Source organism: Netta rufina, assembly GCF_964035555.1.
Source record: "Netta rufina genome assembly, chromosome: 4".
In the NCBI taxonomy this organism is placed as follows: domain Eukaryota; kingdom Metazoa; phylum Chordata; class Aves; order Anseriformes; family Anatidae; genus Netta; species Netta rufina.
The window spans coordinates 46,198,552-46,217,752 of record NC_140127.1 but is presented as its reverse complement, the minus strand read 5'-3'; the positions used below and the strand labels follow the sequence as shown (position 1 = coordinate 46,217,752).

The 19,201-nt window shown below is 43.4% G+C and overlaps 1 protein-coding gene across 1 annotated transcript; it reads left to right on the top strand.

Annotated features, from left to right (window-relative positions):
* Positions 1–294: 294 nt before the first annotated feature.
* Positions 295–18,866, top strand: BMP3 (bone morphogenetic protein 3; the record flags this gene model as incomplete). The annotated part of the gene is made up of 3 exons (XM_084285857.1): positions 295–649; positions 11,360–12,267; positions 18,675–18,866. The coding sequence occupies 3 exons, from the start codon at positions 295–297 to the stop codon at positions 18,864–18,866; spliced, it is 1,455 nt and encodes a 484-aa protein (XP_084141983.1).
* Positions 18,867–19,201: the final 335 nt, after the last annotated feature.

The window sequence follows — 19,201 nt, the reverse complement described above, 5'->3', positions numbered from 1 at the left end:
CCAAAAATCAACCTGCACAGCGAGGGAAATAAACACCTTCACTGCCAGCACTGGGAAGGACGGGCAGTTTACACGGCAGCGCTTTCCTCCACCCCACTTATTTTTCTTTTTCTTTTTTTTTTTTTTTTTTTTTCTTTTTCTTTTTACCAACAAGAGGAAACCCCGTCTCCGGTTTTGAGCACAGCCCCGCTTCTCCTCCCGCTGTCGGGGGCTGCATCTGTCCGAAGCCAACTTCAGCGGGGGTGCCGGTGCCGTGTCGCCCGGTGCCGGCCAGAAGGGCGACTCGGCAGCGGGATGGCAGCATCGGCCCGCTGGGTGCTGTGCCTGTGCCTGTGCCTGGGCTGGGGCTGCCTGTGCCTGGCGCTGGGGGACGTGCCCAAGGCTCGCCGGCTTGGGCTGCGGCGACGAGCTGCCCTGGCAGGAGCTCAGGGCGGCCGAGCCAGAGCCGTGGCAGGTGACTACAGCCCGGGACAGCGGCGGGCAGAGCGGCTGCAGCCAGGGGACAAGGTGTCGGAGCACATGCTGCGGCTCTACGACCAGTACAGCGGTGGGCAGGCGGCAGCAGCGCGGCCCCAGGACCCGCCGGGGCTGCCGGCTCCGTCCCTCCGCCGGGGCAACACCGTGCGCGGCTTTCGGCCGCTGGCTGCAGGTGAGACCCCAGCGCCCCCCCCAGGGGAGCCCCAGCGTGGAGGGGAGGGGGCGAGAAGAGAGATGAGGAAAGCAGCGCTGCCTGCAGCCACGCCTGTGGTTTGGGACACGGTGCTTACATTGTCCCGTGTGTTTTAATTACCGGGTTATCTGCTCAGCTCGGTACGCGGCGTCTCTGCTGGATGATATCTGAGTACCATATGAGGGAAGTGGACTAATTAATATATCCTCTCCTGAGCCTCCTTTTATCAGTATTTTGCATGCATAGCTTCTGTTGAAATCACGGGTTGATTTGCATGTGAGAGAGCAGTAGCATGTGCTGGCGGTCCTTTAGACTATCTACAGAACAGTTTGAGATGTTGCTGACAGTAGCGGCAGTTTGGGGCAATAGGGAATGAGTTGAGCTCAAGGATAGTCTGTGCGTGGCAAGTGCTGTACTTCAGCATCTTTGGCAGCGGCAGGTAGATCTCTGTCCTGATTACAGACTGCTGTGCACAGGTAGATTTCTGAAAACGTGAAGTCACTTTTCACAAAAGGATATTTCTGGTGGGGGAGACGTGTATAACATAGCAGTATCGCAGAAGAACCATGTCCTAGCAGAAAGAGAAGGCAGCACTGTCTTAGCACTGCATCTCTGGACTCCACTGCTCTGCTCCATAATGCATCTGACCTCTGTCAGGGCTCAATGGAAATGCCACAACCCTAATGTGACTCTCACTGTAATAAACTTCCCAAATCCATTGAATCCTGGAAACTTGCTGTTTGACAACTGTTGGGCCATCCAGGGCAGCCTGCTTTGACAGTCTCTTGGTTTTCATCACACCGAAGGGTTGACCCAGCAGTAAAACCGAGTTCTGTCTGGGAGTTTGTGACCTACACTGATTCCTTTGTCTCCCAGAAAACTTGCTGAGAGCTGGGTGCCAGACTTTGCTAAGGTTTATTTGGGAGTCATTACTGCTGATTCTTCAAAGGCAACAATGTCTATTATAGGATAGCTCTGCACAGAGATCAAATACCGTGAATAATTGAATGGCTTTGGCATGTTAGGATTCTGTGCTACAAACACTCTCCATCATATGTTACCGCAAGTGTTTCTGTCCGCAAGTGAGGATTTAGAGGCTAGAGACTTAAATATGTTCGTTTTAGAGGATGGATAGGTGGGACTCTCGGTTTGCTGTCCCCATGGAGATCTTATGTAGAAGGTACTCTCTTGTCTTTATAAAGTAACCAGTTTTTGAAATATAAATCCAATATATGTTCCTTTGTTCTGAGTTAAGTGTTGCCCTCACTGAAAAAGAGTAAGGTATAATCCAAAACAAAAAAAGGGGGAAAGGTATAATCCAAATAGAGTGTATTTTCTCCTTTAAGCATATCTGATTAAAGATATTTATTGTTCTAAACCTAGAAGGCCTTTGGTTGAAATCCCATCTCTGTGGTCTTTCTGATTATATTTATACTCTCACTTGACGTTGGGTGGCAGCAGTCCTATAAACACACTATTCACTAATCCCTTTCCTCCTCCTCCAATACTTTCACAGTTCAAGTGCCAAAGCAATAAATTGGAAGTGGTTATAAGTTTTTTGACACTTTTATAAGTATTTATGCAAAATATTTAACCAATTGGATGTTGTCTGTCTCTCCCCGTAGGCAGCAGCAGCTCGTTTGTATGGTTATTGATGGCATCCGAGTGCATTTCCGTAAAAAACCTTAGATCAAATGTTCTTTGGGGTGGCATTGGGGGAACATTAAAAGACTTCTGGTTTCTGGCTTCTTCCTTGCACCCGACTGCCTGGCCAGCGCTGCGATGCAAACGGCACCTCCACAATATTTCCTTCTGCAGACAGTTCGTTTCCAGATCTCTGCTTTGACCGCCGGGCTCCTCAGCTGCAGATTTCAGTCTCCCAGTGGCTTCCCCCGGCCATAACATGGCTGTACCAGTTGTTAATCAGTTCTGTTGCCCTTACTCCTTCACACATTAGACCCTCCCTGCTGCTAACCCCTTCAGGAGACAGCTTTTGGTCTGCAATGAGCAGAACTCCCCTAAGAATCCACTGGTTTCTCCTGCATTTGCAGCAAGAGGCCTTGTAGGAAAATTTTGGTGACTTCAAGTGCATTTTGAGCATATATTTGGCAATTTAACCAGGTATTTTCAGGAGATAATTCCTTTTCAAAAACACGCCGCTTGAATAGAGCTATGAAACCTTTCTGTCCATGTTTTTCCCCTAAAGGACTTTTGGCTCTTTGGCAGCATGATGAAAGCCTTTCCCAGCTCCTGCAGGTAACCCACCAGGCAAATTTTGGGGACCCTAAAAGATAGCGTGGTGTGCAATGAGATCAAGAACTGGTAGGATCTGTTGAAACTCTTCCCTGTTTCTAGTCCAAGAAAAGTGGTGCTGCCTGTCAGAGCTGCAGTCTTGCAGGAGACAGGCCCAAAGAAAACCCAAGATGTGGTTACTGAGAAGAAGCACGTTAACAACGGCAAGATGCTAGTTTTCCTTTCTGTGGCTCAGTCCTCCAAGGGGACAGGGTAAGAGCTTCTAACCTGTGTGGGCACCTTTCAGGGGTCCATCTGATGCTGCCCCACAATCTTCCACGCACCAGATTTCACAGACAGGCTGGATAATTGGTGGTTTGTTGCTTGTTCTGGGATTTTGGGCCTTTGACTTTGATGACCACTCATGTGCTCTTGTATTCTGGCAAATTTGGTTTTCATCTCTCCCACCAAGTTATCTCAGAACAGAATTGTCCAGTTTGAGTTGCTCAGAAAAATAACCTGTGATGCCCGTGACAAAGCTGAAAAAGCCCCAAGCCCCAAATCCATTTTCAGAGCAGTAAGGATTTACATCATCTACAGAACATGCAGTCCCATCCCAGCACCATTTTTTGTGGATTGAACTGCCCTTGTTTACCTTTACATATTCAGTCAAAGGATGCTCAGCCCATGATTTCTGGGAAGCTGTCAGGCTACAAGTGCAGTGTTGTGGGATATTTATGGGATGGTGGTAGTGGCCCTCATCTTACTTAGACCAGGCAGCATGGCAAGCTCTGCTTAAACAGAAATCCTGAGCCAGAGCCTTCCCCAGTTCTCTGCAGGTCTCACAGCAGTGGGTGGTTTTCCATCCCTTGGGACTAAACTGGAAGCTGTGGGGAGGACAGGGTGATATGTGAGCTACAGGTGAATGCTTTAACAGTTAGGGTGAGCGTAATCTTAAACTGTCTGTGCATCAGTTTCTGCACACAAATCTTCTTTTCTCCTGCTCCTTAGCAAAACCACCAAGTGACCAGCCCTCGGGCTGATACAAATCTGTTTGCCCCCAGTGCTTTCCACAGAGCTGTGCTGATCTGCAGCTTCTGAGGCTTTGGACCTGGAGGAAAGTCACAACCTGGAATAAATGCAGAGAGTGGAAAGATAAAAGCCTTGAACACAAGGCTTTCAGTTTGCTTTTGAAAGTACTTGTAATCATAGCATCGCTAAAGGAACATGTCTTGCAAATGAGTCATTTGAAAAACTCTAACTTTAATTGGAGGGTCCCTCTAATGATGTTATAGTAAAGCTATACAGGCAGAAATTACTTTAAACTCTTTTTTATTGACTGAATTTCAAGTAATTTTAGGTATTACACCTGCCCCTGGGCCAATTCTTGTGGTTTAAGAACTATGTTCTCCTCCTCTTTCAAATGCTTTTCTTTCCTTTGTTGCGGTGTGAAATGCCCACGCAAAGAGGGAAACCAAGTACTGCACGGGGAAGCCAGAGAGCCACCGGCTGCCGTCAGACTGGGAAAATCAGCAGGGGCCCAATGCTAGCCTCTGCAGCGCTGGTAACAGTAAGGTCATCTGTGACAAGAGCTTTAAAAACATTCAGGCAGAAGACCATGGGGGGGGGGGGGGGGGGAGCTGGGGGTTGTTTTTTGTTGAAGTGGGTTTTTTGTTTGTTTGTTTGTTTGTTTGTGGGATAGAGGGAGAGAAGTTCTGTGCCTCTATAAATAAAATGCAATCAACAGCATTCTTCTTAGCACTGTGATACGTTTTAGGCAGAAGGAACTGGGCCCAAATCTGCAAATCTGCTAAGGCAAATGGGCAGGATTGGTAGATTTGGCCTGTCAGGACCAGACCCGGGATCTGGGTTTTCTGGCTTCTGTTACCACCTGTCTCACTGTGCTGTCATCCGAGTGGATGAACTAGCCTCCAGCCCTCAGTCAGGCACAGTTTCTAGAGCACCTAAGTTCCAACGTGAAGATTTACAGCCTTGAGGAGATGGTGCGTGCACCTTTGTTTTCATACAGCAGACCTACTTCTACCAACTGAAGTGAATTATGACTGAGAAGGAGGAGAACCAGCCTTTTGCATTCTCCTTCACAGCTTTTTGTGTTTTATTGATGCTACCTGCTTGCTTGTTTATTATGTGCTAGTTTGGGATTTGTTGTTATGTTTAGTTTACAGACCTGGTCTTTCTGCTTAAAACATGTAGTAGGGAGACAATTCACATGCTGTGCAGCACATTTGTGATGTGCAATGTGCATATTCATGCACTTCATATCACAAAATAGGCATGTAAGTTAGATCCTAATTATTGTACCATTACTGCATCTCAACGTTCTTTAAGTTTAATCAAAATGATTAAACTTAAATGGGATTATTTAGCTTTAATCAGAGTGATGGGTTTTTTACTTTTGTGTGTCAAGTTCCTAGCTGCTACAACCTTGCCTGCTTTGATAGAAATAATTAAGCCAGTTTGGCACCAAGCTGTATGCCCTTTAAAAAAGCAGAATGGGATCCTCTATTTTTCCTTTGCAAAATACGCAAACCAGTAAGGGGGGAAATGGCAATCAAGTAACAGCAAAAGGTTGGAGACAAGAAGAAATCTGGCTTCCAAATCTGTGTGAAACTTTTTCCCATTTCCAGCTCTGAGTGAACTTTCGTAGCTGGCCTATGAACCCATGAAAACAAGGTTTTACAACGGAAACACTGATATGTTCTTAACTGTGCACTGGCACAAGGGCACCACTTTAATATCTCATTTAAATGATGGCTAATGATGACTATATAACTAAACAGCCCTCATTATTGCATCCTTTTTCACCCATGGGATAGATTTGGCAGTCCATAAAAATGTCAGTGCATCCTCTATAAAGGTAAACACACCACATGTTGGTGGATTTGTTCCAGCTTATTGATGCCTGGAAATGCCCCTTGTAACATGAATATGTTTCTGCTGGTGATGTCAGTCTCCACAGACCTACTGCTCTTTCTTAAAATACCTTTTTAATGCCAGTAACAGTAACAGGCAATACAAACAGCTGCGGGTTATTGCAAGAAGGTGAGGAAGCACAGGCCATGCCTCTGAAGATTGAGTGGCTACAAGTACTTCAGCTGTAGCACTAGGAGGTGGGTTGCTTGCTGGTTTTAGCTGCCAGTAACTATTGGCAGCCCAGTGAGTGAGCACAACCTGACTTGTATGACAGCCACCTGTATGAAAATGTTAAGGCATTTCTGCTTTAGGCCTGGAGAGAATGTATCTCCCCTTTTCCCCTGCCATGGGGAGCTTTCTCTGGGTTCTGGGTTTCTTTCGAAACAGAAGAACATAGAGGTGAGTAGTGATTTGCAGTTGGGCTGAGGAGGCCAATAACTTTGTAGCCTATCCATGTACCTGCCTTTACCTCAGGAGTTATATTCCACAGGAATACAAGCAATGAGGTGTTCTCGCTGTGAAGTACTTTCCTGCCCAGCTCATGGTTGCTGTTCCAAAGCTCTACATGGTACAGGCAAATGATACTGAAAGTATCTGATAAGTATCCGATAAGTATCTGATAAGATACTAAAAGTGCACTGATGCTGTGTCTTACCTGCTGCAGTTTGGAAGAGCTATGTCATGCAGAGCTTGGTCTTCAGAAATTCCTCAACAGGCTGCCAGCAACATATGGTAATCCCTTTAAGGGGAGCAGAGATTGCCATTAAAGCCTAGCCTCAGAGTATCTGGAAGGTAGCAGGGTATTCCTTGCATGGAGTTCTTTTCATTCCCCATATTTTTTCCTCTGCTCCTTTCCTCTTAAATCTTCGCTGTTGACTTTATTGCAGGGAAGTTGTCTGTGCTTCCTGTGTGGTACTACAAAAGAGCAAAGCTGACTTAGTACAACTCTCTTCAAGTAAGTCCTAGAAGACTTAGACAAAAGACTAGCTCAGCTAATACTGCTCTGATAGAATTCTGCTGCTTGCAGTGCTGGGAAGTAGAAGTGAGCCCCCCAAGTTACTGCTGTTCAAGTAATAATGACTGAGTTGTAATTGCATCACATTGTGTGCTGCTGTGTATGAGTGCGAGGTTACCAAGTACAGCTGCTCAGAGATGTGTGGCAGAACCTTGCCAGGCAGCAAGGTGGTGGTCCCTGCTGTGGGCTTGCTCCAGCAGCCGTCTGCTGGAGGGAGACCTGGTACCAGCATCTCTCTAAAGTGTCATGTTTCAGTATGAGATGCTTCAAGGAGAACATCGATTGCTGCAACAGACCATTTCACTTCTGGGCAACTAGTTTCTCCAAATGTTTGGTGTTTTCATTTTTGTCTGATACTGAAAACATAAGAAAAAAGCTATTGCAATGTCATGACCTCCCAGGGCATAGGTTTCTGGGCCTGCTTTTCTTCCTTCGACTTGCAAAGCTGACTTCATGCTTCTAGCAACAAAGCTCTCTGTTAGTCTTACTAGATTTTGTTATCTTTGAGACCTTAAAGCTCTTTTTATAGCAGACAAACTGGCCAGAGACCTCTACTGGGCTAAGACCGACCGTGTTTCCCCGCTGGCTGCTAATCTGTTGGTGCTGGGCCCTATGGTTTGGCTCCCTTCCCCTCTCTGTTTTAAATGGATACTAGCGTCCTAGGAGATATTGGTTATAATGAACATCTATACGTTATTGGAGTTGCTGAAGCCCTAGGTAGGTTTGGTTTAAGTTTGGGGGCTTAAAAATATTAATTATAAAACCTAAGCTTCAGCTCACATCAGACAGCATAAATAAAGCAAGCTGGCTGAGGCTTTCAGAAAGGTTCATGCCTCACAGTAAAATGTTGTTAGATGCTATTCAGTACCTCCTGTCCTTGGTTAGTAGTTGAAATTATGTTATTGTGGGGACAGATCCTCAGAGGTTTCTGTTGTCTGGGATCGAGGATGAAGTTTCATTTAAGGCAAATTTAATTTTCCTGAGGAAAAGGTGGATTTGTAGATACTTTAAAGCTGAATCTTCCTTTATATATCTGTCACTCATAAGGGTAATTACTGGCCTGCAGTATGCTTATTTGAGTGCAGTGCTCACATCGCACTCAGGTATCATTGTCACACAAAGGATGGATTTGACACGGTGTTCCTAAGTTGTGACAGAAACCTGGGCCACACAGCTGAGTTTTTTTGAGCTGAGAGCCAGCAAAGCCATAGGCATCTGTGCTGGATGCTAATAACCTGCTTGTAGATGATTTTGTGAACTGAATTATCTGAAACCTCTTAATGGCTTGAGCTCAGAGGTCGTTCAGTGAGAAAATAGCACCACCTACTGCAAGTCTTTGGTCTAGAGTTAAGAGTGGCTTAGGCTTTGCTTTTAATCAAAGTATATGTTCCTCCTGTGTCTGTTTCACACCAGATAGAGTTTCTTTATAAACAAAAGCAGCTTGTTTTGTGTTTTGCTACAATATGCCAATTTAGAACAAGCAGTATTTGTTAAACGGAATTCTTATTAAAAATTAAAATCAAAACTTGTCATTTAACATTAAACAGGGGTTCAAATAATAACTTCTTTAACAAACATGCATGAGACACCATAAATTCTGTTTCCTAAGACTGATATGCATAGTGCTCTGCCAGATTACATATTAAGCTTATAATATTAGTGATTACAAACCAAGCAGAGGTCAAGTGCACATGTGAGCTTAGTACAAACATAATGAGTAGCTGGGTTTGGCCTTCAGGAATTTAAAAAAAATTATCAAAATCAAGGAAAATCCCAGGCATAAGTGATAGCCAGAAATTGGATGGATTTGGTACATTAGTTTTCAGATATTAAGAATTTACCTACCAGAACCTTATGTGATCCACTGTCAGGTTGGGCTGAGTGTGTAATCTATGGTGTCTTCCACAAATGATTTGGCATTTTTTCCCCCTGTTTCACTGAGAATTTTTTTCCCCTAATTTCTTGAAGCAATACATGTGACATACTGGGGAGAAAGTCTCTGTCTTTCTAGTGAGGCTGATTTCTCCTCTTTTAATATCTTCTTTAAATATTGATTAGGAAAAAAAAAAATTAAGTTAGAAAAAGAGGCCACTTAGCTGGTTGGGATGGGCAGACAGAGGGAAAATATTGTCATGCCCTGGACTCTGAATGACAATAGCAGTTATGATATCTGTGCCTGGAAGCGCAGATTGTCACCCAAAACATGACCCGGAGCATAAAGCTGCCAAAAGTTTTGAAAGTTCAGTATTGGAAATTATTTGGTCTCACTGCTTTGGCAGAGGGCTTAATACAGTGTTTTGAGGGTGGAAGCAGAGAGGCTGTTCCTTCCTACTCCACAGGCGCGTCCTCTGTGCTTCTCTTTTCTAGGGATAAAACAACAACTCTTGGAAAACTCCGGAGTTTAAAACTTCTCTCCAGCCACTAGAGAGGGTTTTGACATGCTATGGTGTCAAAGAAGCACTTAACTCCACGTTGCCTCATTTTTCTTACATATTGGGTTGTTTCCAGCCCTCTGGGGGGCTGTAGAGCATACCTTTGCATGACTATATTTGACTTTTCGATACAGGTTGTTTTTATAGGTCTCGATAACACTTTAACGTTTGGATCTATATTTCTCCCACTCTGAAGGACAGACATAACAGCAGGTCAACCAGGAAATCTTGTAACAAAAATTAAGCCTCACCTCCAAGCCTTTCTGTCACACCCTGCAGGAGATTAAAGTAGTCAGCTATATGTTTTCACTCCTGTGTTAGGAGTGTGTCTCTGGGTTTGTGCAGGATACCTGTGGTTAAGTTGACTTCTCTAATTTCACATGTGGAAATGTGGAAACCCCACTTTGCACCACATCCCTCCTAAATGACACAGTAACACCCTGACCATGAAGATGTATTGTCCTTGGCTTGTTTCTGTCTGCACAGAGGCTAGTGGGTGCATTTTGCCACCACTGCCCATCCCTCCTCCCACCCTGCGCAGAAAGACAGCTTGGTTTGGCTTTCATTTGGTTATTAGGGTTGCTCAAGTACTGTCCACTTAGCTCCAGCTACATTAGTAAATATTTTGTTACTGGTTCTCATGAAAATTAATGAAATGTCCTAGGGGGAATGACTGAATTTATCCTGTGTAATTGAAGTGACCCTGATCCAGATTATTCTAGAGGGAAACTTTTGTTGTGATTAGTGTCCGACTTAGCCAAAAGGAAGTCACACAAGCTTGAGTGTTTTTAGCCCTTTACAAATTGTGAATTGCCTGTGTCTCCACAGTTGACTTCTGAGCCTTAAAAATGAAAACAGTGGTTCTAGCCTGGTCTTTCTCCCTGCCATGTCTTTAGAGGCAAGCTGCATTCCTTCTTTGTGTGCAAGACTGGTGTCAATGCTTGCTTCTGTGCTCAGTTCTACCCTTGTAGTTGTGAAGGGCTCTGTGTCATTTATACATACAAAGAGGCCACTAAATTGGTCATGGAGGAATGGTTAATGTTGAGAGGAAGCATCCTTTGTAGCACAGGATTTCAACTTGTCTTTTGGTTTAGTTTTTGAAATATGTAGTACTTCTTCTGCCTGGCAATTTAGCATCCTATATGTAGCTGTACCAAACATTACATGTATTTGAGTCCCTCTTTAATAGCCACTGACAATTTAGAAGCTGCCACCCAGGTCCCAAAGTTCCCATCTTGTAGGTGAAGCCCAGATCACAGAGGGGCAGAGTGGGAGGTGTAAGGGAACCAGCTAGGCTTTTTGGCACTGAACAGCTCAGTGATCAAAGCTCAAATGGCTTACTTAGAAGCATACTTTAAAGCCTGGGGCAGCAATGAGAATCATTGCCCCATTTCAATCCAGGATTTTTGTCTTCCTCACAGCCACATTCAGCCTCTATCACGAAGGAAGCAAATCTTGTCTTTCTAGCAAGGGGGCTTTGGCTCATCAGTATGATTGAAGAGTACAGACAATCCAGTGCCTGGTGAAGCCAGTGGGAGCCATTCTCCAGCTTCAGCTGTGTCTTGGTTAAGGCATGGCTCAGTGCTGTTGATGTCCCATTTGTCTTGGAGAGAGAAAGACAGACTTGTAGGCAGGACAGAGCAATGTTACCTAAGGTGTTTTTACAAGGAGGGAAGAATGTTTAGAGAGAGAGAGGGAGGGAGGGAGAGCAAAACCTTACTATGATATTGCTCAAGTTTCTGGATGATAGATACAGCCTTCAGTGCATCTCTTATCACCTGTGTTCCTATGACCTGGTTTGTTTCCTGGAATCAAAGGAGTGGTAGCACATGTATGAGTTTTTCTGGACTGAGATACACATTACGAGGAAGCCAGACAGAAATATGTGACGTTAAGGTCACCAGTTTACCAGCTGGTCATTATTCTGAACAGTGGCCTTAACCTTTTCCCAAAGCACTGCATGAAAATTTTCCACGAACTTAATGTATAACCTAGAAGGTAATATGGTTTGGTCCTTTTGGTTTCCATAACATTTGGAATTGCTCATATTCTTATCTAAATATTTGTTTTTTCTAGGGAGCCCTGAAAACCAGGAGCCATATGTTTTTAACTTGACTTCACTCACCAAGTCTGAAAATATCTTGTCAGCTTCGGTGTATTACTATATTGGTGATCTGCTGAACGCTAAGTGGAACTGTTCACAATCCAGAGGCTGTTCTCATGGGCACAGAAAACCTGAAATTCAAGTACATCTTTCAGTGTGGACCTTTCCTTCTATTGGGAACCAGACCCGGAGTCTGGGACGTTTCCTAATAAATGTCTCCAGTGCTTACGGGGATGTCCTTTCCTGGCAGTGGAAGGATATCACTCAGGTCCTACACAAAGCAAAACAAAACAATGAACTTCTGATTGGTGTCAAAATGGATTTGACAAGCCATCACCCATGGAAAAGGGCACCTTCTTACTACGAACCTTACATTCTGATATATGCCAACGACTCTGCTATTTCAGAGCCAGAGAGCGTTGTCTCTAGTTTGCAAGGGCACCGTAATCCTCTGACAAGGGTCTTTCCTAGGCCAGAAAGCCATGTAAGGAGCAGCAGTGGGAAGCGGCGGCGGAAACGCTCTACAAATGTCCTGTTGCCATTGCAGAACAATGAGCTTCCAGGAGCTGAGTACCAGTACAATGAGGATGAGAGATGGGAAGACAGAAAATCATACAAAACATTCCAGCCACGTTTGGCAGAGAGGGCAAAGAGTAAGAAAAAGCAGAGGAAGAATCATCACCAGAAGAGCCAGACTCTGCAGTTCGATGAGCAAACCTTGAAGAAGGCGAGGAGGAAGCAATGGAATGAGCCAAGGTATTGCGCCCGGCGCTATCTCAAGGTGGATTTTGCAGATATTGGCTGGAGCGAGTGGATTATTTCCCCTAAATCCTTTGATGCCTATTACTGCTCTGGGGAATGTCAGTTCCCAATTCCTAAGGTACTGTTTTTACTGATCTTTTTGCACTTTCTGTTATTGTAAACTATGCACTTCTTTTTTTTTTCTTTCTTTTTTTTTTTTTTTTTCTCTATGAGTAGAATGCAGCTGGTCACCTATTATGTATTGGGATACAGTAAATAACTGATATCTTTGTCTTGTACTGCTAGGAGTAGTGGTTAAAACAGCTAGTAAAAAAACAGGCTTGTAAAGATAATTAAAAAAATATTACATGGTATTAGTTTTTTTGTCCAGAGCCCAAATTGACATAAAACATTTCCTGAATAGTGCTAATGATGTGTGAACTTGTTATTAACCTGTTTAATAAACATAATACAGGCCAGACACAGAAAATCACTTATTAGACAGTAGGAGTTATACCATGCAGAAGTCTCTGCTGCCAGGCCTGCAGTGGGGTCAGTCATTACAGCATCCTCTAGGAAAAATGTGTGCCTCATGAGGCATTACTGTCAGAGTGACAGAGAGTATGTGGAGCTACAGGAGCAGTTGGGATGCTCTGCATGTAAGCCAAAGATCCCAATGACTCACTTCTGTGACAGAGTGGATCCAGAAGAAATGGTTCCCAACAGACTGCCTTTTGCAGTATCCTTTGCTTTTGATGAGATTGCATGTGGGTAGCAAGAAGCGCCATGACTTTGGTAGATGAAGTCAGCTCCTGAAAATCAAATGCCCAATGTCATTATTAGCAGTGTGCTTCCCCCTGAAGTCTACCAAGACCTAAAAGTGAGATGCAGTATTGAAGGCTGGCATAAAATGAGGGGTACACTCAAATAACACCTACAGGAAATTTCAGTGAAGGTAGGACATCTGGTCTCACTGAAACCTCATGTTCAAGAGTGCCTATTCCTGATGCTATGAAACCTTGGCAGTCTGCTTCAAAATTCATGTGGAATCTCAGAGGCTTAAGGAGTCAAGGGAGCCACCTTTTGAAAATGACAGGTGGCGAATTTTACCAAAGATGATGGAGCCCAAATAAAACAAGCTGAGGAAGGAGTCTCTGTTGGAAGGAGATGATTTGTCTGACTACCTCAAACTGCAATGGCAAACTTTCAGGTTTTGGATCTAAGGGGAAAAAATGAAAGGGAATAGGAAAAGATACAGTCACTACCTGTGCATCAATAGCATTGTGCCTTTAACTTATTGTTGATGGGAACCGTGCTTTACTCAATATACAGGTTAGAAATTTTAAAATCAGTGGTCTTGAACTTCTAGAGGACAGACAAATTTTTCACTGTCCACTGTAACCATCTACTTAAAAGTGGGTTAACATTTCCAGATGCAGCTTTTGTTATAAGAACTTTATCCCAACCGTAAAAGAGTGCTGTGTGGTCTTCCGTTTAGCAGAAAATGGTACATGACAGTTAAACCAGAAAAGCTAAAGTATTTTAATTCAAAAGAGTTCACACAAACACAAAGTCTTCAGCTGATCCTGGCCTCTAAAATATTCTTCACTTAAAATGAGCTACTTGCTGTGGGCTACCATCAGAGTTGCAAAGACACAAAGCAAACGTGAAGTATGGTTCAGAGAGTTAGTGATTCTACTGGAGGTCACTTTCAGTCAAGTTCTTCTATTTCTGATGATAATTTAGGACAAGAATGTTCAGTAGCCTCTTAGAAAGGCCTGAAGTTGTCTCACGTTAAGCCCAAAAGTATTTAGGTTCCTGTTCCATAAAGTTATCAGCTCTGGCTCTTTCCGTTTTCAGGTGAGTAAATCATAGCTGAGATGCTTATGAACACCCCTGATCTAGCATTTTTTAGAGAATAACCATTTCAGCCCACTCATTAGATTTGTGTGTGTGTGTGTATTTATTTTTTTTTTCATTTGGCAGACATAAAATAGGCTTCTACCTCCTGAGGTAGCAATGGCCTTAAGAAAAGCTCTCTTTCAATAGTCAATACTTAGCATATATTTCAGGGTTAGTGCCTCTTCTGTCTCTATGAGGTATAGATCAAACCTAAGAATGCTCAATAACGTGCATGTTCAAAAACAAACAAGGCTTTCACCGAAAAGTTTTGAAGGTAGTGGTTTTAGAAGAATTTGTTACTGGTCTCTCCCTGCTCCTACTGAAATCTAATCCTACCTCGAGTAGATGGGAAATACCTAATTTAAGACAGAATACAAGTCTAAATACTAATTTCATACTAAATACTAATTTAAGACAAGAATACAAGAAAGAGTCAAGATCAGACTTGGAGAACATGGAGAGCAGTAGCAAAAAAGCACCACCTATCTTCAGATAGATACATAAAGCACCAGAAACAAAAAGCAGAGTAATAATAAAGAAGCAACATAATAAAAAGGTTGATTTTCTGTATGCAGAGCCTCTTTTAGTACCTGCAACCAGAAAATCCCAGACATGCTTCACAAACTCAGGGCTTAATACCCAGAGTAACTGCAAACCTCTGGGGAGAAGAAGAAAAAGGAAAAAAAAAAAAAGCTATAAGAATGCTCCTGGCAAGTAAAATGCCTGAGATGAGTTTAGTAACCAACGGTTCTGAAGAGACAAAGTGAAGTTTAATTGTTATTTGAACTTCTGTTTGGCACTCTGAGGCATGACAGGGAGGTATTAACAGCGCGCACCACTGAAGGGAAGTTAACAGATATGGCCTGGGTGAAAGATGAGCTCCATCTTTATCTACGAGTCGTCTGTCTTCAGCTAATTCCCCTGACGTATTGCACTTCATATAAAAAGATTTTCTGTCATACAGAGCCAAAAGTATTTTAGCCAAAATCAGGATCTACTTTCCAGCAAATAATAGCATTGGCCTCTGGTATGTTGTGTTTTAACCCCATCCACCCAAATAAGTAGACTTGCAGCTACTACTGTCGCCATAGCTAAGTCCAGCAGTCTCAAGGGCGTATTCTTCCCCCTCCTCTTCACCTCTGCAGTCCACCTGGGACAGGCATGTACCCAAAATCAGAAGTGGTCCTTGTCCTCAAAAATCTTACAGTAGAAGAAAGGTGAGAAATAAACAGGAGAGGTGAGTGGTCAAGTAAAGCGGCGTTTGAATGACTTCTCTGACACGAAGCGGGTCTGATTGCCATGAGCTAGCCATGTAGTTCAAGCCTACACCACTGTAATCAGGACATCAGTTTTCTTCCCCAAATTCTAACAAAAGGCCTGATCTGGCTTATCTGTGCAAAACTGCCTAGACTCAGTTGGGTGAGGAATATAGAATCAGAGCATTTTAGGTACACGGACACCATGACTATGAGTGTTTGCTGCCATGTACTGCAGAGAGAGCGTTTGTTGAGAGAGCAGGTAACTGAAACCTCATGCTGAGACTGATTCCCTGGGAGCAACTGGCAGACATCTGTCTGTATTAGATATCAAATAGTTCCTCTTGTGCATTTTTTTTTAATCACATAAAACAAAATGACCTTGTTTTCCAAGGCAAATGAAAAGCTGAATTAATATAAAGGTGAAGCAAGCATCTTCTAGAGCCATGTGTTATTCTTGGGCATACCTAATATCTGGTGTTGCTAATAAGACTGTGTTTGCAAAGTGATACTGTAACCATCAGGCAATAACAAACTAATCTGTGCCTATGGGTATATAATGTTCCCTTGCTGAGGGTGAACTCCTAAAGTTGACAACCTGTTTGGTAATTAAGAACAGATGTGCTTCTTCCCCCCCCCCCCTTCCTTCTCCACCTCCAAACTTTCTGGCCCTACCCTTTTCCTGATTTCAATTAGCTCGTTTGACTGCTCTCAACCCCACGTGTGTTAGGCTTGCAGAACACCACCGAGTGTGCAGGCCAGGGAGACCCTCTCCCAGGTCAGGAATGAAAGCTCGTAACTGACATCATGCGCCCCGCTCCTAATACATCTCTAATGAAATTCAACAGGGCACCGAGTCTCCCAAGGATGCAAGCAGCTTAGCAGGTGCAGCCTTAGCCACAGCTGTACTTATTCACAGATTTGGCAGTGAGGAGTTGGCTCAGCATTTTTCCCTCCCACTGCTCCTTATGGCCTCACCTCCTAAAAGAAAATCTTTGCCTGCTTTTCATTAGCATGTGCTGGACGGAGCGCCAGCAGCCCACAGGCAGTGGCCAAAATACCCCTTCTTGTGCAGGGCGTAATGCCTGTTCAGTACCCAGAGGGGCGTTTCAGTTTTCTGAAAAGCACTCACTAAAATATTTAGATATTTTACCTCTTTGCGTCTGATCAGCAGGCCTAGGAAATGTGTTGGGCTCCCAGTGACATTTGTGGAGAGTGCTGCACTGGAGCTGAGTAAAGGACCAGGCCTGGATGCTTCTGGAGCTTTCACATCCTCTTGCAGAGAGAAATTATAGAAAAATGTGAATTATATACTTAAACTACTGCTGAGGAACATAGGTGCCCTTGAATTAAAAGCAAACATGAACAAAAATGTCTTTCTTAAGATCTGCCAGCTAGATTGAGAGCAATGTGTTTGTAACAATGCTGGGAGATCTGTAGCCAATAAGAGGATGCTTCAAGAAGTTTTGCTTTTGTATTTTAAGCAGAGAATCATAGCATGTCTCCATCTCACTCACCTGATAAACTTTGACTGAAACAGCAAAGGGAAAAAAAGATCAGGGTTTATACAACCTTTGTGTTTAAAATGGACTTGGATCCTGAGTATACATGAGAAAATTTGGAGTGTCAGACTGTAAACAGAAGCAAGAGGCACGCAGGACTGGGATCATTTGTTGCTCCGCCTTTCTGCATGCAAAATAGGCTCCTCAATAGAAGGAAAAAAAAAAAAACAGATTATGTTTAACATGTACCTAAAGAATGGCTGAGTGCTCCCCAGTGAATCCTTTCCAATTCTCTGTCAAGTGGTTCCAGTTCTCACTTGAGATTGCTTTCAGCGATGGGGTATGGAAAAAGTCCGTTCTGATTCACTTCTGTTGGAATTCAAGGAACATCTGTCCCTGTGAGAACAGAGTAAAAATGCAGAGTCATGAGCTATCCCTTCCTTAAAAGGGACAGGTTAGGCATCCATAGCCAGCCGAACTGGAAGCAGATACCTCTAAATGTACAAACGTTATGCACAAGCGATTTGACGAGCCGCTACCTCACAGCTATTCCTCTGATTTTTGTGTGAAAGGTCATTAGGACTTGCAGATGAGGTAGGTAGATATCTAAGCCTCAAGACTGATTTATCGCAACACAAATCATCTCTTATCCCAACAAAACCGCAAACTGCAAATTTGGCCCGCCTGATCTTGTTCCATATATTTCTCAGTGACACCTGACTGAGCGAACTTAACCATGTGATTCCCAGGTTCTGGATGCAAGATGAGCTCTAAGATGCATTGTTAAAATTTCTCTATTACAAAAATAAGTCTCTGGCTAAAATCTGGCTTGTGCATGTTTCATGCTCATCTGCTACAGCTATTTGGATCTGGAAGGGTTTGAGGGCATTGGAAGTAAAATTTAGGATATTTAGTTTTCACTTTTCTGAATATATTGACTTTTCATTTTGTGAATGAACTCATATTTTATTTGGTTGGTTGGATTGTTGGGGTGGTTGTTTTTTTGTTTGTTTTTGTTTGTTTGTTTTGTGCAAATGTAGCGAAATAACTATTTCACTGCTCAGATTTGCTTTTCATTTGTATTAAACCAAAATTTGTTTCAAATTGTGTGAGTATTAATCCAGGTAATTTAGTCCCTTAGAGCAATATGTCCCCATAATATAAGGCACAAGTGACATGGGATTTGAAGGCTCAGTTATTCAGCAGTGTCACCGATGATGTATATTACAGATGAGAAGTGATTTGGCATGGAAGAATTAGCAAAACAACCTAAGCTTGGAAGACAGCAAACTGGAGCAGTTAGCATTGTGACCTGAAGTATTTCCATACTCTTCTCTGTATATGTTTTATCTTTTTTTTTTTTTTTTTTTTTTTTCCCCTGATGTACTCATATTCTACCAGCCTGACTTCCTATCATAGAAGGTGTATTTATTTTGCTCCCCTAATGAATCAGCCTGCTAACGTGTTGACTGCCTCACTCCCAGCTGTACAAGTTTATGACTAAATTGCAGCCCACATGAAACTTAATTTACATCAGAAGAGACTGCCTTGACCTTGACCTTGGTGCAAGGTCTGCTGCCTGGGCATTTTCCTGGGAAGGATGTCCCACCGAGAGCAAGAGGCCCCTGTCCTGAGCAGGATGCTCTAGCTGAAAGCAGTGGAGCAGCAGTGACATCCAGTGGCCAGCAGAACCAGGCCGGAGTCATATTCCCTGCTTCTGGCTCGGGGCGTGTGCGGTGACAACTGGGAATAGTCGAGTAAAAGACAGATTTTACAGTGTGTCGGCCACAGGGCCCTTCTTAAAGAAACAAGCTTTGTTCTGGAGTATACAGGTCCCTTTTAACATACGTGAAATTATATTTTCTGCTTTTATCTTTCTCTTGCAGGCCTTGAAGCCATCCAACCATGCCACCATCCAGAGTATAGTGAGAGCAGTCGGAGTAGTCCCGGGCATTCCTGAGCCTTGCTGTGTTCCGGACAAAATGTCTTCTCTCAGCATCTTGTTCTTCGATGAAAATAAGAATGTGGTTCTTAAGGTGTACCCCAACATGACAGTGGAATCCTGTGCGTGCAGATAACATCTCAGAAGACCCTTTTGAAATGCTAAGGTGATCACTTGCTATTCTGTGAGGTTCTTTTTATGATTTCTACTTTTTGTTTGCACTGCCAATGCATTTCCTTTGGGGGGGAGGGGGAAGAGGGGAGAAGGAAAAAAAAAAAAAAAATGAATCTATCCAAACTAAAAGGATGGAAATGACATGGATTCTGAAGAGCAGTCCCAATGAAAGGGAACATGAACTTCATAAATCTTTGAATTTGACCAAGACGTAACTCACAGCAATGGGGACTGACTGTTTCTGTAGAAATACAGAGATGAAAGAGGAATTTACCGAAGACTCTTCAAGATTTCTTA